General features: G+C 33.6%; 1 protein-coding gene across 2 annotated transcripts in view; it reads left to right on the top strand.

Moving 5' to 3' along the window:
• LOC115211012 (transcription factor CP2-like protein 1) overlaps window positions 1–27,214 on the top strand; it is a 61,832-nt gene that overhangs the window by 18,807 nt on the left and 15,811 nt on the right. Inside the window, exons 3-10 of one of the 2 annotated variants that reach the window (XM_029779853.2) lie at window positions 6,518–6,594; window positions 9,188–9,255; window positions 12,911–13,016; window positions 14,428–14,681; window positions 16,065–16,133; window positions 18,842–18,883; window positions 21,741–21,815; window positions 25,770–25,873. In XM_029779853.2, the coding sequence (XP_029635713.1) occupies window positions 6,518–6,594; window positions 9,188–9,255; window positions 12,911–13,016; window positions 14,428–14,681; window positions 16,065–16,133; window positions 18,842–18,883; window positions 21,741–21,815; window positions 25,770–25,873 (795 nt within the window). The remainder of the gene's footprint in view (window positions 1–6,517; window positions 6,595–9,187; window positions 9,256–12,910; window positions 13,017–14,427; window positions 14,682–16,064; window positions 16,134–18,841; window positions 18,884–21,740; window positions 21,816–25,769; window positions 25,874–27,214) is intronic. The other variant, XM_029779855.2, reaches the window with a different exon arrangement.

The raw sequence follows: 27,214 nt of genomic DNA, 5'->3' as shown, positions 1-27,214 counted from the left end.
TCATAATTTAGGGCAAGGTTAAGCTTTAGAGTTTAGGATTAAACAGAGAAGGAACAGGATTCAAAACATTTGTTAGATGAATTTTTCTTTTGCTTTTTGTGAAAAGGTAATTTGTTGTTCAGACATCCAAAGAAACTTTCTAAAATATATAAAAAAAAGTAGTCCGATATTCTGCTTCTGTGTTGTGGTACCTTGGGCAAGTTTTGTCTACCATATTCCCGGATCAATCAAAGTTTTGTGAGGGGATATGGTAGAAGCCCATCATGTGTGTGCGTGTGTATATGTGTGTTTTTGTGTTGTGTTTGACCCCACCACAGCAGCAGCAAAAGAGACCAATAGAATAAGTATCAGACTTAAAAAGTAAATCCTGGATGGGGTGGAAGGGTTCAGTTGAATGACTGAAACAAGTAAAAGTTGCATGTGTATGTGTGTAAATATATATACAAAAAGTAATATTTTCATAATATTTTCAATATTATCATACTATTAGTAAGCCCCATAAAAATGTAATTGTAGAGATCCTTTAATATGCCCGATTAACAGAAACTGTTGCCAGCATAACATCATATATATATATATATATATATATATATGTGTGGAATTGAAACACCAAATGGTTAAAACAAGATATATATTGGAAATATGACAGATTTCAAACAGAGATATAGAAGCCATCTGAGCTCCTTTAATAATCCCAAATATAAGACATCAACGGCATTGGCAACATATATAAACAACCTTAACCCTTTCGTTACTATATTTCTGACCAAAATACACCCCTTATGTGTTTCAATTAATTTGTAACATAATCATAAATTTAGTCTGGTTTCATTAAACAACTATAACTTTTTTATTTATCAATATATTAATCTGATTTTTGGAAGATAATTTAATGAAATGTTCTCAACCAATTCTATACTATAATTTTTGTCACAAAGTGACTCTAATTGCAGGTAGATACAGGTAAATTCAACAAAGTATAAAATTATTAAAATTTTGTTCAAACATCGCTATAGAAAATGGGTTATTAGCTAATTCAATTGGGTATACAACAAAATTTTATGATAGAATTTGTTATTCTGGGTAACTTTCTGATACCCATAATAATATTTATGGCAAAATAGTTTTAATTTCATTTAAGGTTGTGGGAAACCACTAACTATCCTTTCTTTCGCTTTGTTTACATTTAGCGTAACGGTTCGTTTCCGCCGTAATGATTTCAAATAGGCTCATTCGAAAAAGTAAAAAGAAATAGTCTAAGGCTTTACTCTCCTGGGAAAGTCTGTGGCTTGGTCCAGTTTCTTCAGAAAAATCACCGAAAGAAACAGTTTTTAAATTTTCACTCCATTCAGGTGCCAATTCATTTTCTTTATTGCTGTCGGAGCTCTCGGATTCACTGTTTTCACTTTCAGAAAATGAAACATCAGATTCATTATCAAATACCACATGCTTTTTTTTTTTCAGTCATAGAGTTAGATTTATCAAGGTCTTCAGTAGAAAATCCTTCGAATTCTGACTCGCTGCTTGATATAATGAAATTCGTATCCATTTTTTCTCCCAAAATTCACGGAATTAAAATTACACTTCGATTGTTGTACAAAACTGTGGATGAACTGTTTACGAAGTATAATCACGTGTTTTCATGAATGTACTAAAGAGATTTGCTCTGATATTCTCATTTAAATATGAATAGGTAAATACGGGCGGGTTAGTCACATTAACCAAAATTTTTTTCAGGCGGCTTTGGGCAGTTTGGTAACGAAAGGGTTAAGGAAAAGGATATTACATATAGATTATTGTGGTCTATTCTTGCGTGCACCCCCCCCCCATATAGAAATGGATCCACAAGGTGCAATTTGTGCATCAGGGAAGCATACATTATATTAAAACTCTATAATCATTCCATATTGAATAAATTTACCAATGCATTACCTGCTTGTACACGTAGGATCCACTCAAAGTTCTTAAAAATATTTAAAAATCAAAATAAGTGTAATAAATAAGATTTGATCTCGGATATCTAATTTCATAATAATATAGGAATAAAAATTAACATGTAACAAAATATTAGTTCTGGTAGACCTTAATACATACCTTTTAGCATGATTTTCTGGCCCTATCCATTAATATATAAATTAGATAAATATAATTTTTTAGGATAATATCTCACATTGCCGCTGCCAATCGACCGGTCCTGGTATGTAGATGTGTTTACAAACTTTGTATAACATCCTGATGAGGGGAATGCCATTATTAATAATATGAAATATGTTATATTCCTTAGCACATCTCTGAAACGACTTGTGGATGTGATTTTGCAAATGCCATTGTCCAAAACATAAGAGTTACAGATGGTCAGTTTACCAATTTTTTCTATGGCTTAACCCTCGAGCATTCAAATTACTTTGTTAAATATAATATTTATTTATTCATATTTTATAACATTAATCCTGTATTATCTCATAGCTTTGAGATTTCAAATATGTGGTTGTTTATTTTAAAAATGGCATTGTCGGGTAGGTGTGAGAGGCTTAATATGGCCATTCTGAACATAAAACATTTGGGCTGGATATGACCAGTTTAAGTGCTAAAGGGCTAAATTTTAAGGTTGGATTCTTGAAGGATTCTCCTAGTTTAAATATTGCCTCCTTAAACATTACACTATCAAACCTATTGTTATTGTACCATATATTATCCATCTTATCATCATCCCTAAATGCCCTTTTACAAAACTTGTTAAAGTGTAGAGGGCATATTCCATCTTCATTTTTGTTTTGTAGAATGGTTAAACCTTTCTGTTTTTCTTGATATATCCTGAATATCTGGAAGCTAACATATTGAATGTGTTCTCACCATTCTTGTGGTTGGCACATTGGTAACACATTCTCCCATCATATCTTCCTATTGAGTATACTGAGTTCATTTTATTGTGGTACCAGTGCTTGTGAGGTTTCTTTGAATTCTGTGAAATGCTAAATGAATTTCTTGCTGCAACAAATTTTTCAGTACCACAACTAAAAAAAAAAAAAATAAATAAATATCCCTATTGCAGTGAGAAGCTTTTACGGCTAGGGAATATTTTTTACTTTGTTGTACTGAAATATTTGAGAAGGGTGGGGCAAGCCATAAAATATTCTTACAGCTTGATGGATAAGGAGGTGGAGGGTTATAAAAGCCTAGCAAATGGCAAAATAAATTAGCATTTTGGTCTGGAAACCCTGGAAAGCTGTATTTCACAAGGCTTTTTGTGGTTTTTATCATATAAATTAAACATCCACTTTTCCATGCTTGCTTGGGTTGGGCAGGGTTTTATATGTCCTTCATGTTACCAGTCCTTATGTTTCCAAGCAAGTTGATATTTTTCCCGTGGCCATACACATTTTCCCCACAATATTAGAAATGAATGACATTTGTTTACAGCAATCATGGGACGTCAAGGCAAGGTAGCACAAACAAAAACACACACATGCATGAAAGGCCTCTTTCGATATCCATCTACCAAATCCACTCACAAGGTTTTAGTTCACCCAGGGCTATAATAGAAGATTTGCCCAAAGTGCCACAGTAAGGCTGAACATCAAACCATTTTAGTCTGGAAGCAAACTTAACTCAAAGCCTCATTTCTGTAACTTAATGCACTTAAGTATTCCCTTATGATCTGTTCTGGTTGAGCATCCAAAAATGCACTTTGAACACCAATGCAGGGTTCCAAGCAACCATAATGGTGAAAAGTATATAGTAACTAATAATATAAACATGTTTCATAATTTCTTATATATCTATATGTATATATTATTTGAGCAAAACAGTCTTGTAAATTCAGACATAGGAATGACATAGAATAGCAGTTAGGGTAAGGGCAATATGTTGATTAGAAGTCGGGTCATCTTAATGTATTAGCATTTTGTTGTATCAGACAAGTATATTAATTACTAAGTTATGTGTATTAGTTTTTTTCATTTCTTATTGTGTTTTACTTTATGAATAGAAATTTTGAAAAACTAAAACTAATTAGTTTTATTCACTTTGTTTTTCATGTTTGCACTAAATATGCAAATTCCAAGTGCCAGGTCCAAAAAGAATAATCCTTTTTTTTTTTTTTTTAGGAAATCATATTTTTCAAATTTTCAGGGTGTGGCCATCTCACTTTTTTTTTTATGGTTTCAGAAATTTCATCATATTTCTAGGAACAAAAGTATTCCAACCATCACCATCCCTTTTTATTAATTAAAATTTCAGCTCAAATTAAGAAGTAGTGAAAGAAGCAAAATTTAATACAATTTATAATAAAGCAGTTAAATGTTATTTTAATTTTGTATGCAAGTTTTGAAATATTTTGGAAGAATCATTTTTGCCAATAAGAAATACCTGCACTAGTTCTATTTCACTTATTAGTCAGCTTGGCAGTAAGCTGGTAGAATTGTTAGTACATCAGATAAAATGCTTTACAGCATTTTGTCCAGCTCTTTTGAGTTCAAATTGATGTTGACTTTGTTCTCCATCCTTTTGGGGGTCAATAAAATAAGTACCTGTCGATGGTATTGACCTTTCTTCTAAAAGTTGCTGGCTTTGTGCCAAAATTAGAATTATTAGTCAACTACTTTAATTGTTGATCAGTTTGGTGGAGTATTAAGATTTGTGGGTATGACATTTTAACCCTTTAGTGTTCAGATTATTCTGTCAAATGTGATGTTTGTTTATTTAAAATGGTTTGAATTAATCATGCATTATCTTGTAGTTTAGAGATTTCAGTGATGTGATTTTTTTAGTTTTAGAATGACATGGTAGGGCTGAGGTGAGAGGCGAGAGCTGGTCAGTTTCAATATAAAACAGGTTAAATATTTTGGCTGGATATGGCCGGTTTGAATGCTAAAGGGTTAATGAATTTTGACTTGGGTTGTTTTTGCTTAAATTTTCTGAATATTATTATAAGAAAGTTTGATTAAATTATGAAGAACAAATAGTGCTTTATGTAATGGTGATAAATCAAAGAAAACAAACAGTAGTAAAAATTATGATGAAATAACAATATATAATTTTCAAATATAAAAATCTAAGTTCAGTTTTTCACTTCTGACATCAATTTTGTTGTACGAATAACAATGAAATTTTATAAAATTTTCACATGGTCAATTGATATACAATTGTGTTGAAGTTTCCTCAAATCTGTAATTCTTTTAGAAGCTAGTTATTCTGTCTTGAAATCTATGTCCAGTCCCCAGTCAAAAAGAAACAGGCTGTATAAAGTTTATTCTAGAAAATGGATGATGTGTGATGTGCAGTGTGAGCTGTGTTAGTAGTTTTTGTTTTCTTCCAAATTGAGCAGACTTATGATCAAAAGTATTCCTACTGCAGCTATCTTATCATTTGTTTTTTGTTCTTTTTTTACCTCATACTACAATATAGTCAGTGTGTCTTTTTCTTAACTCTTTAGCATTCAGATTACTGTTTGCTTATTTATTCACATTCTTTTGAATTTATCTTCCATTATCTTGTAGCTTCATGATTTCAAATGATGTGCTTGTTTGCTTGTAAAATAATACTGTAGAGTAGGTGTGGGAGGTCAAATCTGGCTGGTTTAAACTTAAAACAGGTAGAATATTCTAGCTGGATATGGCTGGTTTAAATGCTAAAGGGTTGAAGATGATTAGATTAGATTTGTAGGGGATTTTGACTTCTACTTCTTCAAAGTTGTATGATTGTATGGTGTTGAATCTCTGGCCATGTGAACAGGATTGAAATATATATATATACACACACACACACACATATATACGATGGGCTTCTTTCAGTTTCCGTCTACCAAATCCACTCACAAGGCTTTGGTCGGCCCGAGGCTACAGTAGAAGACACTTGCCCAAGTACCATGCAGTGGGACTGAACCCGGAACCATGTGGTTGGTAAGCAAGCTACTTACCACACAGCCACTCCTATGCCTGATAATATTTTGTGTTGTAGACTTAAAAATTTGTTAATGTATGTGAAATTTTCTCATCTTTGAACCAGGTTTTCAGTTTTATTTACATAATTATGTATTTATTATTCTCTTGAAAGGCTTTTGAGGAATTTGTGAATTGTTTACATAATTATTTCTTCAAGTCTCAGGAATTATAGTTTACAGGATTGATTTATACTAATAGATGGCATCTCTTGCTAGTATATTTGATAATAGTAATCATAGACATCATCATAGCCATCATTTAATGTCTGTTTTCCATGCTGGCATGGGTTGGACTGTTTGACAGGAGCTGGCAAGCTGCAGAGTTGCACCAGGCTCCAATTGTCTGATATAGCATAGCTTCTACAGCTGGATGCCCATTCTAATGCCATCCACTTCACAAAGTGTACTGGTTTTTTTTATGTGGTACTTGCACAACTGCTTAAATCTGTTTAATATATCAAAAATATTTTTCTTGAAAATTCCAAGAGAGAAAATTCATTTTACTGGTAATGATGTAAATGACAAACACTGAAGATAAACAAATAGTTTTAAAGCTATTTATTTATTTTTTTTCAGTTTCCAGTATGTTCTTGGAGCTGCAACCTCACCTGCTGTTAAAAGAAACGAGGAAACCCTTACTTATTTGAATCAAGGTAAATATAAAGAAGAATATTTACATCATCATTGATAACAAGAACAAAAAAAAATAGTTTGGAATGTTCTTAGCAATTCCAATTGTACTTTATGGGTGAAAATTATGGATGTTGGATGCTGAATGTGAGAAAGAGGTCATGAAATGTCATAGAAAGGTATTTTGTTTTCCATATACAGAACAAACTAACAAGTGTTAGGAAAGGAGCCATTTGGACAGTTGCAAACTACTACACACTTCCCTTAATTGTTGGAAGGTGGAATATGAGGTGCTTCTTCATCATGTAATCCAGTATCATGATACTGTACGTCTGTCTATCAGATGTGGTAAAAAGGAGTACAGAATGACCCTGATAAGTTATGGATTTTGAATGATTGATATTTTTCAGCATCTCCTAGGAAACACAGCTATGTAGGTTGTTGTGATTAAGGTTTTTAGGATCAAGGGACATACTAGGCAGACTAGTTTAGTGGAATTGTAGCCATGAATCGTTGTCATTCAGATCCAAGTCAACTCTGATCAAGAAGACTGGTGGCCAAAGGTATTGAAACTATAACCATCCATCCCTTTCTGTATGCTGTATGGCTTTGTATTGCCTCAGTCATTTTCTACTATTTCTTCTTTGCAAACTAAGCCAGCTATGCAAGATCTATTTCTAGCTGATCTAACACAGAGTTAATGTGACTGGGAAGTTCAGCCTCCAACCTGATTGGGGTTGGAACCTACCAGTCTGATTTACCCTATATACATACCAAATGGGGCTTTTTGTTTAAGCCTTTGTACCCAGTAAAATATTTTCATTTAGTTTAGGAATCATCATCATCATTTAATGTCTGCCTTCCATACTGGCATGGGTGGAATGGTTTGATAGGAGCTGGCCAGGCAGAAGCCTGCACCATACTTCTGTGACTGTTTTGGCAGGACTTTTACAACTGGATGCTCTTCCTAACACCAACCACCCAGCAGAGTGCTTTTTACGTAGCACAAGCACAGGCGAGGTTAGTTTTGGCAAGGTTTTTACAACTGGATACCCTTCCAAACGCCAACCACTTTACAGCAAGTACTAATGATGCTTTTAAGTGGCACACTGTAAAATGTTGAAGTGATTAAAATATAATATTGATATATAATTGTTTCCTGACTAAGGAGCAGTTCATTGGTTAGTAAGATTATGTGGTTGCTGTTGTTTAGCACCAAGCAAACCTACAGATCAGAAGCATTCCAGCCATGACCCTCCAAGGTGTTCTTCATTTTTTTTTAAAACAGGAGAATGTGACTTGAGGGAGATATGGAATCTTGGATATTTATAACAGACCAAACAACCATATTGAGGTCCCTTTTTACTGGTTTTATTTATATCATGTGCTTTGACAAAACATATTTTGAGAATTTCATAATCTTGCAATGACAAATTTGATTATTTATCTACTTTCAGAACATAGGTCTTTAGCATATTTTGCTTCATCATCACCATCATTTAATGTCCATGTTCCATGCTAGCATGAGTGGGACTAAGCTTGTATTTCTATTTCTAGATTGGTAGTAATTTGTATAGACTAAAATGAGTCAAAATCATGCCATTTTGGCATATTAATGTTTACAGCTGGCCATTGACCCACAAGCAATTTGCCTTACCTTTGCCTTCTTGTTTCCAGTTTTGCAGGTTTCCACTGTGCTATTTTACATGTTTACCAGTCAAAAAACCATTTAGCTTCACCTGATATATATTAAATTAGTTCTACCTTTTTTTATACAAACCCAACTGAGACCACCCATGGTTACATTTGTATTTCATACACATAATTTTGTATTTTAAAATTTTACTTGTACTTACCTGTAACTAAAGTGGTTTTGAGATTAATTCCAGAATAGGTGAATGGAAGAACTTTCTCCTGTGCATGATGAAACACCTGTTCAATATATCAATAAATAAAACATTTTATGAAATCAGTATGAAATCTTGATAATATTTTAAATATAAAGAAATGCATGTGTTTAATTAGAAATATAGCAATGAACTGGAAATATGATATACTTATTTCTTAAGAAAGCAAAAATGAAAGTAGACCAAAGTACTTCATAATCTAATTAATTTCACTAATTAATTTAAATGAGTTTGTGCTGTAAATTTAACATCCCTGTTTTTCATATGCCAATATGGAAAACAGTGGTGATAAAAGAGACGAAGAAAACCATATACACATTTTTGCAATTGGGGATTGTTGATGTTGCTTAATTCCAAGTCAGCTTTGTTGAGCAGACTTGTGAGTGAAGGCATTTTAGCCATCTTTCTTCTCAGATATATTTATTTATCTAGGGCCATATTGCTCAGTGTCCTTCCTTTATTATGATTTAAGGGAGGTTTAGCTGCTATTTATAGTGGTTCAGGCAACCACATGAAGGCTTTCTCATCAGTTGGATTTGCAAATAGTTGAAATATTTGACACTGAAATAACGTTTTTTTTGTAACCCCAAAAGTAGCTCAAAACTCCTAATCTCAAAATATTCTGCAACAAACAAATGTGTGAAGTAAGTCTTAGAGATTAAAAGATTTGAAAGAAATATTTTGATATTTGTTTCTTGTGTTTTTCTAGGTCAGTCATATGAAATTAAATTGAAAAAGCTTGGAGATTTATCAAATTTAAAAGGCAAATATCTCCGGGTATGTATATATAAAGTTTGATATTATTTCTTAAGGAATTATACTACCTTGCCTTGTCTTCAATATTTACTCTCACAATTTGGTGTCTGATTTATAATTTTTGTAATAAGCCAATTGAGTGAAGTATTGAAATAACAGCTCTCACATTGAGAACTCATATTTCACTACAAAAATATATTTGTTTACCCGTAGGATAAGCCTGCCCCCCCTCCCCAAGCAGATTTATGATCGAAGGTATTTTAACTGAACATCCCATCTGTTTTTAGGTATGTGTCTAGGACTACATTGCCTTATGTATCCTTTCCTATTTAAGATGCTGTGGTGTGATTTAAAGAAGATTTAGTTGTTATTTCTAGGGAAGATTTATCTGTTATCAGTTTCATATTAAAAAATAATACCTCTTTCAGTTTGAGACATTTGCATACAGGAATATATATCAAGAAACAAGGGTAATAGGTGTCAGTTTTTATTCATTAGTCATGATAAAAACCATGGAAATCTAGTAAGAAGCTCCACAGCCCCAGGCCCCACACAACCGGGCAATTTTAAATGCACCTGCTGATGATGTTATACCTGTACCTACATTAACAATACTACTACCATCAGTGGGCCTTAGAAACAATATATTATGCATCTACTGATGCATGTCATATGCAAACTTTGCAGTGCCCTTGATATTGGGGAAATAGGCCAATGCTTTGCTGACTGCATTTGGGAGTGTATTTGAAGCATATATGTATATGTGTATTTGAAGCACATTTGTATTTGTATATGGCCAACCAGTTGCCACTTACTTCAACACTATAGCCCATTCCATCATCCACCTATCAGTATGCAACATTGTCACACACCATGTATCCACATTCCCAAAGAAATGGTGAGAAGGTTTCATATTTGAACTTGGCACCATATTACCGACAGGTTTAAATGAACATTTTTTTTTCCCTTCTACTCTTTCATTTCGTAGTTCATTCAACCTTTTCTTATCCTTCAACTCCTCTGTCTCTCTCTCATCATTTCCCTTCATCTCACTCCTGACTTAGCCTGCTTCTCCTCATTCCTTTACTTTTTCCATTTTTATACTGATTCTCCTATCACTTCTTGTTCATGTATGAAACTTGCATAATCCTGCACTACTTATCAGTTGCAGCCAGTTTTTTTTTAAATCAGAGGATATAAAATTCTGGTACTTATTATTAATTTCTCTCCTTTCAAATTTTCCCAGAAGATGGACACTGTCCAAAACATTGGATTTCCCACTCCTCATGGCAAGTTCATTGTACTCTTTTTATTTATTATATCATCATCATCATCATTTAACGTCCGCTTTCCATGCTAGCATGGGTTGGACGATTTGACTGAGGACTGGCAAACCAGATGGCTGTGCCAGGCTCCAATCTGTCCTAACGCCAACCATTCCGAGAGTGTAGTGGGTGCTTTTACGTGTCACCGGCACGAGGGCCAGTCTGGTGGTTCTGGCAAAGGCCACACTTGAAATGGTGTTTTTTATGTGTCACCTACACAAGAGTCAGTCCAGTGGCACTAGCAACGACCTCGCTCGAATGTTTTGTTCACGTGCCAATAAGGCGACGCTGGTAACAATCATGCTTTTTACGTGCCACCAGCACGGAATCCAGATAGCCGCTCTGGCAGTGATCCCACTCGGATGGAGCTGTTACCGCTCCACTGATATATATATTTATATGAATTGATTGAGTTATTAGAACATTGAGTAGAACGTCTCCTGGTGTTTGTTATGTTCTGAATTCAAATGTTGCCAGTGTCAAACTTGTCTTTTGTTCTTTTAAGCTTGATAAAAAAAAAAGTACTCCTGGAGCCGTGGAACTGTAAAAAAAAATGACTTGCACTATTTGTTCCAACTCTTTGCATTCTGAGTTCAAATCTTGCGATGACCTTCTTCAGTGGGAGACAGAATCTGTCACTTACTCTAACGCCTCCTTCTTTTACATTGGGTACTTTTGGCAAACCCACTCACTGTTGCATACACTTGGACTATATGTCTGGTCTGAAGATAACTTCCTCATCCTGGGCTTGCCTTTCCTCTTGACTAAAAGATATACACACACACACACATACATATCACACACACACACACACATATCACACACACACATATCACACACACACACACACATTATAGTAGACAACAGACTGGAATTGAAATCTGTTTTCACTTACTTTGTCCAGTAAGTCCCCTGTCCTTCAGGTTTCAGTTATGTTGTATTTATTAATCCAGACTTAATCCAGAGGATAGGTCAGTACCCATGATCTTTGTAGAGTTTCCAACACTTTTAGGATTGATATTACGGATGTTCAGTTTATCATGTAAGGTTAGCACCTGCATGGAAAACATGTTCCAGTGGTAGGAGGGGGAGATTCACACGATTGACTGTTAGGGAAACAAAAATTAAAAGAAGTGGCTAAGGTTTTATGCACTATTGAATACTGTGCTCTCATATTGATTATACTTTAGATATGTATGGACATGTTTGTGTCATATTTATTGTTAAATCATTAACCCTTTCGTTACTGTATTTATTTTGAGAGGCTCTGTGTTTCTTTCAATTACTTTAAATATAACAAAGGATTTAGTAAAATAACTTAGTTATCATTCAGCTAGTGTTAGGAGCATAAATTGTGACTAAAGTTTGGAAGATTTTAATTAAAATCTTATGAAAACAAGACATTTGTACTCAGAGCCAGAGCCGGTTTCAGCCGGGTTGGTAACGAAAGGATTAAAAGCCTCTAATTTATTTATGATCTTGTGCATGTTTCATTTTGGGATTTGGTTTGTTATTTGATGTGCATTAATTGTTATCAAAACTTAAACCATAGTTTATTTATATTTTGTTGTAAACTAAACTGTGTAAATACTACTGAATCCTACCTAATCACTTGCTTTATGAGCCAGTGTTGTGTGTGAAGATACTTGGGCTTTTTATTATATTTGTTGTTTGGATTTGTTGGTATTTACTTTTAGAGTTGAGTAGATATGGTTGTGTAGGTAAGAAGTTTGCTTCCTAACCACATGGGTCTGGGTTCAGCCCTACTGTGTGGAATCTTGGGCAAGTCTCTTCTATTCTAGTCTTGGGCTGACCAAAGCCTTGTAAGTGGATTGGGAGATGGAAACTGAAAGAAGCACTTTATGTGTGTCTGTGTTTGTCTCCCACCACTGCTTGACAACTCTTGGTGTGGTGTGTTTATATCTCTGTGACTTAGCAGTTCATCAAACGAGTATGATAGAATAAGTACCAAGCTCTTAAAAAAAAGGAATCCTGGGGTTGGTTCATTTGGCTAAGATTCTTCGAGGCTGAAACAAATGAAAATCATGATGACAATAGTGTAACAAACATTTTGGGTGATAGATTTAATCTGCCCAGTGTAACACTAACACTTGACTTGTGGGTGCTGTTGTGCAAGTATTACACCTAGGTCTCTGGTTCAAAACCTCATCTTAGTTTTGCATTAGTTTTGAGATTTTGATAGACTTGAGCTCCTCTTCAATATTGTTTTATTTTTATCTTTTATCAAAGTCTTTGCAATAAGTTTTATGTTTCATCACAAGATTGAGTTGACTAAATAGTTCTTTTGTTGAAACATTTTTCCAATAATTGGATGATTTTTTTTTTTGCAGAGCGTTGTAAAAGTCTGCTTCCATGAACGTCGTTTACAGTACATGGAGAAGGAACAATTAGAATTATGGCGCCTAACCCGACCAGGTGAACGTTTATTAGATATTGGTGAGTTCATTTATTACAAATTTTGTACAAATGACCACATTGTCTCTCTCTCTTGTGCCATTCCATATTCATGCCTTTGACGAATCATGGCTTGTTTCTCCCCCATTTATTTCTGTCTCTCACAACATCACTCAGGTCTTTCTTGCTCTGCATGTTCAATCTCTTCTTCATCCAGTCAAACATCTTCATTCTCTGCCTTCCTCTCGCTCTCCTGTCCACCAGCTCAGTCTCCACCATGTAACACTCCATTCTGTCATCCTCTCTGAGAAAATGACCAACAAATCTCCACTGTCTCTCTCTGATAGTATCCATCAACTGTCCCTTCACTTTCATCTTCTTCAACTCTTCCACATTTATCACATTGTGGAGGAACCATTTATTAACACACAAAGCTGTGAAAATTCACTTGAAATTTAAATTTATTTCATGAGGTGTCATAATTTCTATTGCGCAACTGACATAATGCAACACAGTGTCAGTTAACCAAGTAGCAGTTGTATAAGGAAAATTTGAAACACCATGAAATAAATTTTAAGTGAACTTAAGTTTTAAGTTTCATTAAATAGCTCTTCCATGTTATTTTAACTTCAGTTTCTACGTATAGTCTTAAACCAAGACTTTTGCTAGAAACGTTAGTGCGCTGGGTGAAATGCTTAGTGGTATTTCATCTGCCATTACGTTCTGGGTTCAAATTCTAGCGAGGTTGACTTTGCCTTTCATCCTTTTGGGGTCGATAAATTAAGTACCAGTTATGCACTGGGGTCGATATAATCGACTTAATCTGTTTGTCTGTCCTTGTTTGTCCTCTCTGTGTTTAGCCCCTTGTGGATAGTAAAGAAATAGGTATTTCGTCTGCCCTTACGTTCTGAGTTCAAATTCCGCCAAGGTTGACTTTGCCTTTCATCCTTTCGGGGTCATTAAATTAAGTACCAGTTACGCAGTGGGATCGATGTAATCGACTTAATCCCTTTGTCTGTCCTTGTTTGTCCTCTATGTTTAGCCCCTTGTGGGCAGTAAAGAGATAAGGCTTTTGCTAGACAAATACAACTCTGAAATTTGTACATAAAATTAACTTTAATTTTTATTTGTTTCTGATCTTAAAGACATCTAAATTATTTTGCTATTCTGTTATTGTCACAATTATTTGGCAAGGGACATTATTTTACTTCCTTGAGACCAATTGCTTGTAATTACAGTAGTACCTTAGTTTTTGAACAAGGTGTGAATCACCATTTTGGTTGATAGTTTAATTTTTTTATTGTGACCAACTCTAACCCTACCCTTCTCCACCAGTTCATTTTTCAAATATTTGAATTTGCAGAACTATATCACCCATGCCAACATTAAAAAAAAAAAAAACGAAAATATTGGACCATATTTTTAAAAATATCTTTTTTCTGTTTTATCCTAGATATCCCCTTATCATATGGTTTAATAGATGTTCGCTTAGATCCTAATAAGTTAAACGCAGCTGAGTTTATTTGGGATCCTACAAAAGAAACTGGAATATATATCAGAGTTCATTGTATTAGCACAGAATTCACCCCCAAAAAGCATGGTGGTGAAAAGGGGGTTCCATTTCGAATTCAAGTGGAATCTCATACTTCAGAGGATGGTGAAAGCAATTTACTTCATACTGCTTCATGTCAAGTTAAAGTGTTTAAGGTAAGAGTTAAATAATTTTCTTAATAGAAAACTTAATAGAAGTTTTTTTTCTAACCTCCAATACAAACATAACTTATATTGCTATTTTTGTATGGTTATAATAAGTCTTTTCATATGTAGAAGTTAGTGTTATTCAGAATATCAAGAATTGATACCAGCTAATAGGTTTGTTAGTTTATGTACACAATATTGTATTTACTGACTTTATTTATCATCTTCTTCCTCATCATCCTTGCATTAGCATCCACTTTTCCATGCTCACAAGGGTATGATGGAATTTGTAAATCCAAGAATTTAAAGTTCTTTAAAGTAAATGTGTAATTTTTTGATACATTTGATTAAAATAGTTTTATTATTATTATTGTAGAACAAGTAGGAAGATAAATTTTATTCAACGCATAGATACTGAACAGAATACAATATAAAGGATAAAATCCTTTTTTTCTTTTTTAAAAGCAGAAAAATTTGTCGGCAGACAACCATGAGGTTTGAACTCCCATCCCTCCAATATCCAGTTAGAATGCTTTACCATTTAAGCTAAACCGCCTGCTCACCAAATTCTTCTGCAATTTAAGAAGTTATAGAATTCTCCAAGAACGTTAGATGTCATATAGGTTACACCATATGTAAACAAACAAGTTTGTTTCAAAGCATTGAAATGTATTATTAGAATAAGTCATAAGATAGATTTTATTCAATGCATAGATACTCAACAGTATAATTATATATATAATAATAATAATTATTATTATTATTATTATCGAAAGTGTTGAGCTGGCAGAATCATTAGCATTCTGAGTGAAATGCTTAGTGGCATTATATTCTTAATTCAAATTCTGCCTTTCATCCTTTTGGAATTGATAAGGAATATACCAGTTGAGTACTGGAGTTGATTTGATCAACTTACCCACTTCCCCGAAATTGCTGGCCTTGTGATAGAATTTGAAATCATTATTATTATTATTATTATTATTCAGAGGTCAACTTTGCCATTCATCCTTTTGGGGTTAATAAACTAAGTACCAGTGAAACACTGGGGTCAATGTAATCGACTAGTCCCTGCCCCCAAATTTCAGGCCTCGTGCCTTTAGTAGAGAGGATTATTATTAATATTATTATTATTACGGCAGCGAGCTGGCAGAATCATTAGCATACCGGAACCGGATGAAATGCTCAGCGGTATTTTGTCTGTCGCTAATGTTCTGAGTTCAAATTCTGCTGAGGTCAACTTTGCATTTTATCCTTTCTGGGTCAATGAAATAAATACCAGTGGAACACTGGGGTTGACATAATCTACAAGCCCCGCCCGCCCCACCAAATTTCAAACCTTGTGCCTATAGTAGAAAGGATTATTATTATTGTTGTTATTGTTGTTATCCTTAGCCCAAAGGTGCTGACAGAAAACACAAAACAGACCGAGAGAAGATGGAGAAACGATCAGAAGCAGAAAAAGTAAGGTTCTGTTTGTTATTTTCATTCTTAAACTTTATTAGTTTGCTTTGTATTTACCTTATTTTTAATTAATAGTTACTTTAGTAACGATATGTTTGTGACGTAACATTTAAATGTGAATGAAGTATTTGATTAGTTTTTAGTTTTGTTTTAACTTTTGCAAATTTTAAATGTCGATTGTTACTAATAACAATTTTATTTTATTGTGATTCATCATCATCATCATCATCCTTTAACCCTTTAGTGTTCAGATTATTCAATCAAACATAATGCTTATTGATTCCCATTGATTTGAATTAATCGTGCATTATCTCATATCTTCAAGATCTTGATGGTGTAATTACTTAATGTAGAATAACATTGTAGGGTAGGTGTGAGGGCCTGGATCTGGTCAGTTTGAACATAAAACAGATTAACTATTTTGGCCGGATATGGCCGGTTTAAATACTAAAGGGTTAATGTCCAGTTTTCTATGCTGACATGGGTTGGGCAGTCATTTGCGATTCGCTTTTGTTAAAAATGGTATAAAGGTTTCATGTATATATCATCAACATCATTTAACATCCGCTTTCCATGCTAGCATGGATTGGACGATTTGACTGAGGACTGGCAAACCAGATGACTGCACCAGGCTCCAATCTGATCTGGCAGAGTTTCTACAGCTGGATACCCTTCCTAACGCTTACCACTCCGAGAGTATAGTGGGTGCTTTTATGTGCCACCGGCACGAGGGCCAGTCTGGCAGTACTGGCAACAGCCACACTTGAAATGGTTTTTTTTACGTGCCACCTGCACATCTTAATGAATATGTGACCAACTTTCTTATAGCCGATGGTATACTACCATCTGTAGAAAGGAATAAATGTGTGCAGATTTTAAAAGGTCTAGTATGACTTCATTAGACTAATATATTAATATGCTAATATATTTACAGTGGCAAGGTGGTGATCTGGCAGACACATTAGCATGCTGGGCGAAATACTTAGTGATATTTTGTCTGTCTTTACGTTCTGAGTTCAAATACAGCCGGGGTCGACTTTGCCTTTCATCCTTTCATAGTTGATAAATTAAGTACCAGTTGCCTACTGGGGTCGATCTAATCGACTGCCCTCCTCCCCCAAAATTTCAGGCCTTGTGCCTAGAGTAGAAACGAATATATTTACAGTGGCATTCTTTTAAGTAGTTGGCATTAGGAAGGGCATCCAACCGTAGAAACCATGCCACAACAAACGACTGGAGTCTGGACAGCTTCCAGCTGGCTAGATCCATGTTAAACCGTCCACCCAATGCTAGCATGGAAAGTGGACGTTAAACAACAGTGATGATGATGATACTTACAATCATTAAAAAGGTAATGAGCTGGCAGAATCATTAGCCCACCTGGCAAAATGTTTAATGGGATTCCACCTGAATTTGTGTTCTGAGTTCAGATACTGTTGAGATTTACTTTGTCTTTCATCCTCTTGAGGTCAGTAAAATACACACCAGTTGAGCACTAGGTTTGATTTAATCGACTTACACCCTCCCCTAAATTACTGGCCTTGTGCCAGAATTTAAGATCAATATATTACAATCATTGAAGCTTTGTTTTTGTTATTCATTAAGTACCAGTAGTTTTTACAATGTCAAGATTTTTCACATTGTTGTTTAATTCCAGCTAAGACCTGATTGGTTAGACTTATTAAAAGCATTGTACTTATGATCCTGTCTCTTTTAGGAATATCTAGACCAGTGGTTTTCAACCAGGGTTCCGTGGAACCTTAGGGTTCCACCAGCACAGTCCAGGGGTTCCGCAAGAAGTTACAAAACTGCTAAAATCGGCAGTAATTTTTAATTCTCCTGTGCAGATATGTGTGCATAAGACTATTAAATTATTGCACAGGGGTTCCTTGAGCCAGTGGAATGTTTCCTTGGGGTTCCGCTCCAGCAAAAAGTTTGAAAAGCACTGATCTAGACTGACATTATCTAACTTGTCCTTCTCTTTTTAAGTTGGCTAAGATGTTTGAGTGATTTATCTTTCTATTTCTAGGCAGGTTGGGCAAGCACTTAAAACTCCACATATATTTGTCTTCCATTGTGTAATATCTTTTTTAAAATCTCTTTTTAATGTTTGTTTTCCATGCTGGTATGGGTTGGACAGTGACAGGATCTGGTAAACTGCAGAGCTGCGCTGAGCATCAGCATCAGCTTTGGCAAGTTTTCTATAATACCCTTCATAATATTAACCGATTTAGTGTATACTGGGTACCACTAGCTCTAGTGACATTACTGAGTAACTTGCAAGATGGAAGAATGGGGATAAAGGGAAAAGAAAAAGACTCCTGCTACTAAGTGGAGAGGAGTATTTGATAGGAGGAGGTGGTCTTTATGCCAGGTTTTGAAAGGCTAAAATATGATATAAGGACCAGCACAGGTGTCTTGCTATAGAGATACATGACCACTTCACATTACTAGGAGTGGATGGGAGTAGTTTGGAAGATGATGGTACTAGAGGGTACCATCTTCTACTAAGGTACCAAAGCAAACTGTCAGTACAAGGAGGTGAACATAAGGGATCCAGACAATGGATTGGGGATGGAGAGAAGGTGGGTAGTTGTATGTGAGTATGAGTGGATACGGAAATCTTTATGGTTTTCTTCAATAGTATTTTCACTTAATTGGCAACTAATATATTTCAAAGTTAATTGTTTCTTTTGATTTGATTGCAGGAAAAATACCAGCCTTCCTATGAATGCACAGTACTCACAGAGGTTAGCATTAAAATTTTTTTTTTTAACGTGTCACTAAAAATGTCCTTTTTTATAAAATCTACTTTGAATGCAACATAATTCACCTTGACTTTATTTGGGATAAAATTAATTTTTTCTATAAATAAAGTTCTTTTCTTTTAATGTTTACACCATATTTTAATTTAGCAATTATTAAATTGGGTGAGTAGCTGTTTGTGTTACAAGCCAATTGTTATGTCTTTAATTTTAAAAACAAAAAAGTTTTCGAGAAAGAAAGATACTTGGGCATCATTTCTTTACTTAATTTCAGTACCTGTTTTTGATATCTAATAAATATAAAATAGATGTTTTTTTTTTTTTACATTGCATATTTGGCTCATAAAAATTCTAGAATTTGTTAAGAAATTTTACATGTAATATTCTTGCTGTCCTACCTTCTTTGTTATATATTTCAATTTATTCTGATATAATGCAAGACAACTACTTCAAAGGTGTTCAGTAATAGACTTGAAATTATTCTATTATTGGTTTGTATTTTAATACATTTTTGACGGGTTTTGTTTTTAGTGAGGCAACTTTTCTCAAGTTTTTGCCAACACTATTTAGTATCTTTCTGTTGTTAAAATTTAAATTGACAGTTAATCATACAACAGAGACACAGCCCTATTATTATTCTCATTTCAGTCCAAAATTACAATTGTAAGTCCCATGAGTGGCTTGTTTTATTATCAATAAATATATATATATAAAATGGTTTTTCTGATAATAAATTTTCTCTTCATTGGGTAATGAATGGAATTATTAGAAATTTTATAGCAATAGAAGCTAAGGCTTCTCTGTAACATTATTAAAGTATTCAATAATGATATTATCATAAAAATATTAGCATGCCAAAATGGTTATCCACTTTAGGTTTCTTATTGGAGCCATTCCATTTGCTAATATTCATCTCTGATGAAAGGTGGCAAGCTGGCAGAACCATTACCATGCCAGACAAAATGCTTACTGGCATTTCATCTGATTCTTTGTTCATATGCTGTTGAGGTTGACTTTGACTTTCATCCTTTTGGGGTCAATAAAAGATACTGGTTGAGCTCTGGGGGTAATATAATCAATTCTCACCCCCAATTGTTTGCCTTCTAACAAAATTAGAATATTCTCAGCAAAAGAATGTGCATCATAAGATACAATATAGAATACTTTATACATCTTGTGTCTATGTAATGAATTATTAATGATTGAATTCATTGAAGCTTGACTATATAATCCTTTATAAATGGTTTATAAAGGTTTTTAAAGCCTTTAAAAATGTTTTAAGAACTTTATCAACTTAGTTAATGATACATCAAACTTGTATGAATTTGTATAATGTGTAACAAACATGTTTTATATAGTTTCTGTATAGTTGTGTGTCAAACAAAATCTTTTGAGGAAACTTAACTATTTCCTTGGGGTAATCTTATACATCTGACTATTTCCATTGAGGAAAACATTACACACACAAACACTCTTTTGTCCTTCCTGCACATACTGCTGTTTTCTCATCTTTTCTTTTCGCTTAATATTAGTAGAATTAGATGAAATTTTTTTTTCTTTAGGAATATGTATTTTAGCAAGTGAACATTTTTCCATGTGACTATAAAATAGAACCAATATTGAAGCTAAGTCCACCAAGTCGTAAAATGAAATTATATTGTAGCTTAGGATAAAATATTTTGCTTGTTATGACCTAGGAAAACTTTTGTATATAAACTTTGTTTTGTGTTCATAAAATATCCATTGGGAATTAATTTATAATTTCGATAATAGTTACTTCTAAAAACTTTGGTGTTGAGCATTAGTACTGATCTAACTAGTTTATGGTGTATTTGTTTGAGTTTCTAAAAATTGTTGAGGGGGCCTAAGTTGAAATTAGAAGCTGTCAGAATGCCCTCATCATCAGTAGTTTAGAGTTTTAATTCAAGAGCAGAATAATGTTATAGTCTTTGAACATGTAAGTGCCTATATCTTCTCAATTCAAAGATGGAGTAATTTATATACATCCTTATGGAAGACTGGGATACTGTTTTCTCAGTTGTGCGCCTCTGCCCAAAAGCATCAATCTCTGTGCCATGTCAATTCAAGAAAGATTTTTCTTTTTTAAATATTTATGGTGGTCAAAAAAGTCAGTTCAGTGGATTGTTGAAATGGTTTAATTTAGTGTCCTTATATGGTACTATATGGTTCTGAATGAAAACCTTGTTGGAATTGACTCTTCCTCTCATCCTTGCAAGGTTAAACAGTAATTAAGTTACTGTTAAACAGTAATTAAATTGGACTATAATATTTTGGACATAAGCAATTGCAATGACTATACCTAATCCAAGCATGTTTTGTTGTATTTCAGTTGTTTATTGTTCTGTGTCTAAGCACTGTTAGGTTTGACTGGCTTTTGTCTTCCTATGGTTAAGATACATACCAGCAATCTACTGATTTTGATATAAACACCAATATCACTTCTATATCCCTTACAAAATGGTTTTTTTTTCTTTAGGCAGCCTTAGTACTTTATTTTGTCCTTTCCGTTGTGATATTTTATTTTAATCTTTTAATACATATTATTAGATTACCTTGAATGTGGAAATACACATTAAAAAGTTAAAATTCATTGATAATTTAATATATATAATTTACATTGCATATTATATAACAAATATATTGTGTAACATGGATTAAATATATTATATAAAAATATATATTATATTCTAATATATTTTATACAATATATATTTATATCTATATACACATGCACATACACAGTCTACTTCAAAATATGTTTGTTTGTTTGTTTGCTTTTTTTAAATATGCGTCAAAGTTGAACTTTGGAAATTTCTTGTAGGTCCCCTCTCGGAGGGTTCACGTCAAAAAAGAATATTTGTATACAGATATGAACAGCTCTGAGAATGGGGGGGAGGTAAGCAAATTTTGTAACTCACTATAATATATAATTATTATAATGACCATCAAATTTATTTGAGACATTTCTTTTTGAATGAGTTAGCTTACCTCTTGTTTCCTTTCCTTTCATGCATACACATTCATCAATTGTATTTCCAACCTAACTAGCTGTTTTCCTCTATTTCCCATTATTTTATATTGCATATATCAGCCAGGAAGGGTTCATTCTGTTTACAATCTACTTAGAGAATACTAAAATCCAAATGGGTCTGGCCTCACTTGAGATTTTTTTTTTTTTTTGCTGTTCCTCTCTCATTCAACCAACACTTTACCAACACTTCCCTATTTTGTCACTATTTAAACATGGCTTTGTCATTTGTATTTTATATGATGAACCTTACATAGCAGATAATGAGCAGTCAGGTTTACAGCCTAATCTCCATTTTTGATTGAAACTAATTCACTCATGTCACTAATGTTTGAGGAAAAAACAGCTCCTTTATCTCTATATTACTAATCAGTTATTGGCAAATATTTATGATTATGGAAAAATATACTAGTTCCATTTTTTTTTATACTTGCATTACATAGAATAATAATTTATAGATATTTGTGATTCAGAAGATTAAAGATCTAATGCACTCACAATGAACTCATGACTCATACCTTACAATTTGCTATCATCATTTAACTGTTTCAGAAAGAATTTGATGCAATGTGCAACTTTGTGTGGATTATGTTCTCTGACCCATATTTAATTTATTCTCACCCATGAAAAAACTTCAATTTCTATGCATTTTTATAATCTCTAAAAAAATCTGTATGCCATCAAAATTGTACAGATATTAGTTTCAAGGTCTAATTCTTAATAGAAATATAGATTTCTCAAAGAATATATTTGCTTTATTGTATAAATATAAAAGATCAAAGAAACATATATATATGGCTTTATTCTGTTTATTAATACATTGTAGATTTATTCTGAAAGCTTCCATTAAAGCATACATCTATATCATTTTGGTTGTTTGTTACATATCATGAAATTCTAATGGAAGCACTATAAAAGCATTCTGTTCCTGAGAGGATCTTGCTAGATGTGCATTTTTAAAATTGAAAATCAGCAATCTTTCCTAGTGTTAAAATATATTCCTAATATAGTTTCTTATACAGTAAATTTTGGAATTTCAGTACATTCTATTCACAGCTGTAGACACATGAAACAGCATGTTGTGATGTATTTATAAATAAATAAAATTAATAATGTAGGTTGGATAGGGTATTTGTATTTCCTGAAATTACTTTGGAACATTTATTAGAACGATGAAGATTTTGTTGGTTTTAATGATATTTTGATAAATGTTTGTCATTTTATTCATTGAAAGTTGGAAATTGAAGCAAATTATTTTGTTTCTAAGAACAAAACTTTATTTCCAAAATGGTTGAAATCAGCTCCTTTATTTTGCATTGAAGATACCATTTTAGACATGTCTTTGTCTCTTTTCTTTTAAAATCTTTAAAATAAATTTCCTATTAACTCTTCAACTTTGTTGTAATCAGTTTACCTTCATTCATTTTAAATGTTTCATACTAATGTGAATGTTATTAAGTCCACTCATGGATTATTTTCTTAACATGTTAGCTAGCTGTCCTCTATGGGAATCAAATCTTCAAATCTTATATAAAATATCTGGGGCTGGCATTGCTGGGAGATTGATCAGCATCATCTTTTATTTAAATATTTACTCAAGGGTGTGATTGATCGTGAAATGGCTGTATTTAAAGTGTGATGGCTTTATATGAAGTGTACGTTTAACCATTCCAGCATGAAAAAGTTGATGTCTTTTATTGAATGTTTGCTATCTTGCCAATCCAGGAATTATCTTTTATATATTATACTGTACAACAGGAGAATGGTGATATCCATCAACTATGTTATGTGAATTAAAGATGCTAATTTAAATTGAGCTAAAGTAGCTGGTTAAAATGTTGAAAAGTGCAATGGAGATGTGATGAGATCTTGCTGGTAAATAAGAACTTGCTGGAAAAAAATTATAGGGTTACTTAAGAGAGATGGATTTACATGAAATAGACAAGATTTAGAGAGAGTAAACAATATGAAAAGTGTTGCAGCTCCTTCTTTAATCATTATCATGACCAATTTATGTCTACTTTCCATGCTGTCATGAGCAGGGTGTGTTGTCATGTTCCAAGTCAGTTCTTAAAGTTACTGCCTTCCTAGATAGGTTAAAATGACCACATTTTGCTCATGTTTCATTTTTAGCTTATTTTCTATAGCTGGAAGCCCTTCTTATCACCATCCACTTTACAGTGTCTACTGGGTGCATTTTGTTGTAGCACTGGTGCTACAGAAGTTGACATGTCTTCAACAAAACTAAAGGGTCCTCTCAACCCTGTGTCATCTCCATTCATTTGCCAACCTCTGTACAGTGTGCTGGCAGTATTTTATTGCAGCACCAGCTCTAAGACTGTAAAGAGACATTAAAAATGTCAATAATAGTTCTGATTTAAATTTCAGTTTATATATTAAACTTCTAAAACCTGAAGCTATAGAGTAAAACAAATATTTTAGTTTTTTGATATTTATATATTGACATTTAAAATCTTCAGCTAATAAAAATTAAACTTGTTAGCACCCCTTCCATTTTTAGAACTTTACACACTGTCGATTTTAACAAGCCTTTGATTAATCTTCTACTTATTTTGATTTATTTTTTTGGCACACAGCCACTTTTCTCATTAACTTTTAATTCACTAATTGAATACAAATTTATTCAATTTAATTTACCATTCTACATCTGCTATTAATTTTGATGAGTAGTATAGTGTATGAAATATCATTTAAAAAATGATGAAATAACGAATGGAAATCAGAAAAATAAGATACTAAGGCATGTTAAAATCTTTCATATGCCAGATTAATTTTTGTTTAATGGGCTGGTTTAAATTTGAAATCGGATCTATTAGCTTATAATATGACTGACATCAGAGAAGCAGACCTGCTCTAAGAGTCTTTGCTCTAATTACGTATGCTGTTTTAGAATTGATATTAAACCTCTATAGTATCTGATACCAAGCTAATCAATCTGCTCTACTAATCAGGCTTTAAATGCAGATATGGTTATATTATGTTGCTATGGAATAATAATAATTTTGTATTGAATAATTCTTGAAAAGTTTTCAGATAAGCATTTAGTCTATATACAGCTGTGTGTTAAATTGTGTTCAACAAATTTGGTCTCTTTTCAACTTATGTTCTTTGTTTTCATAACTGGAAATTGATTACCATTTCCACATTATGATAATGTGGCCTATATCATAAGAAAGTAAAGTCATCCAATTGTTGGTAATACTGAGAAATCCTATCAAAAAGTGAAGATGCTTCAGTTTCTATCTATATATAGATACAGGATATATTGTAGCCATTCTTCTTGATTATTTATATTGCAATTAAGAGGTTCTGGGTATTCTGTTTTATTGGAAACTAAATTTCCATTTACAAAGAATTTATTATTCAAAATTTCAGCCAATATATATGAATATATTCTGATGTATTGGATACTAAAATTTCATTCACAAGATAACATGATAATATATGAATTTATTCAGTTACAATCTCTTATTAATATCTGAAAGGCTAGTTCTTTCTGTTGCTTTAATATCTGGTACATGAGAGACTATTTAATGTGCATGCATATGTGTTTGATTAGACATAAAGTTTGGCAAGCCAAGTTTAAAATCTGGTTTTAGTTTCCAGTTATAGCTGTTTCCCTTACCTTACATTGCTAATATCATGTGGAAAATCATGAAAGTCAGATTTTTATTTTCTTCCTTGATAAACTTAAGGCCTTGTGCCTCAATAAGGAATCTTCATTAATTTATTTATATGTATTACATTAATCTGTTGATGCTTGTCTTTACTAACCTTTCAAATTTTTCTATCTCTTAACAGATTCCTTTGGAGCAAATCATCAATGCCCAACTCAGCAGTTTTGCCTTAAGCCCCGATGCTTCATTCAGTAGTCTATCCAACAGTAGCACCTTGTCAGAAGTGAGGTTAGTCATTTGGTATATTTGCTGTAAACCTGTCATTGTTTTTAACTTCTGCACATTGTACTAACTTCCATTGATTGTGTTGGTAAATATATTTTAAAGCATTGTGTTTTCAAATATGTTATGTAATTAATGTTTTTAGCTATACCAATATCTTATAGTATGTTCAGCTCTGGATAATTACTACCATATTGCACCATTTTTTACTTGATTTTAACTGAAAAGGCTGGGGTGCAACTTATACATGGAACAAAACTGAATCCATTCATCTTCTCCATCCACTATTCCTGGGAGAGTCTTAAGGTATCTCCTCTACAGAGTCCTCTCAGCTGGATTTCCAAACATGACCAACCAAGACTATATATATATTCTTCCGGTCAATGCTTGGTATCTCGTTGAGAGAGCACATAAGTAGCAAGATCATCAGAAAGAAGTCCGGCGTGAGAGATGTCATCGCAGAGTATACACACAGCAAGTATAGATGGGCTGGACGCGTCGCCTGGCTCACCGATAATCGGTGGACGCACGCAGTTGTCGAGTGGTACCCACATGAGCGGAAAAGACCACTCGGAAGACCTCCACGACGGTGGAGTTACGATTTCAGGAGGACGATTGGGATCACGTAGATGAGAAAGGCGTGATCCAGAGAGGAGTGGACAGCGTGCTGTGACCAGCGGTGTCAAATGGATGCCTGACGGACTGGTTGGTCAAGGTCATCATCATCATCATCAACATTTAGCGTCCACTTTCCATGCTAGCATGGGTTGGACGGGTCAACTGGGATCTGTGAAGCTGGAAGGCTTCGTCAGGCCCAGTCAGATCTGGCAGTGTTTCTACGGCTGGATGCCCTTCCTAATGCCAACCACTCCGCGAGTGTAGTGGGTGTTTTTCGCGGAGTGGTTGATATATATATATATATAAGGTGATATATATATATATATATATATATATATATATATTGTCTTGTTTTTTTGTCTGCTCCTAGATCTCCTGCTTGGTTTGAAGAATCTGTCTTGCAATTTTTTTCCTTAGACTTTCTAATCACATGTCTGTAGTACTGGAGCTGTGACCTCTCAGTGTGGAGAAGTAGTGGCTTGATCTGGAAAGACTCCCTGGTCTCCAAGCTACACACCTCATTGACTTAATGTTACTCCAGAGACCCTTGAGAGGAACCTCATTTAGCTGCTTGTATTCGCAATTGTACTCTTTTGGTCATTACTCTACATTCATGACCATCATAGGTGAGGATAGGCACAAAAACCAAATTGAAGATAATGAATTTGGTTTTTTTTAAAAATATGGAAGGAAAAAGTTTTGTTCCAAGATCTAACACCAAATTAGGAG

The sequence above is a fragment of the Octopus sinensis genome, linkage group LG4 (assembly GCF_006345805.1).
Source record: "Octopus sinensis linkage group LG4, ASM634580v1, whole genome shotgun sequence".
NCBI classification, from domain to species: Eukaryota; Metazoa; Mollusca; class Cephalopoda; order Octopoda; family Octopodidae; genus Octopus; species Octopus sinensis.
The sequence above is the reverse complement of the archived record's forward strand: the minus strand, read 5'-3'. Positions and strand labels throughout refer to the sequence as shown.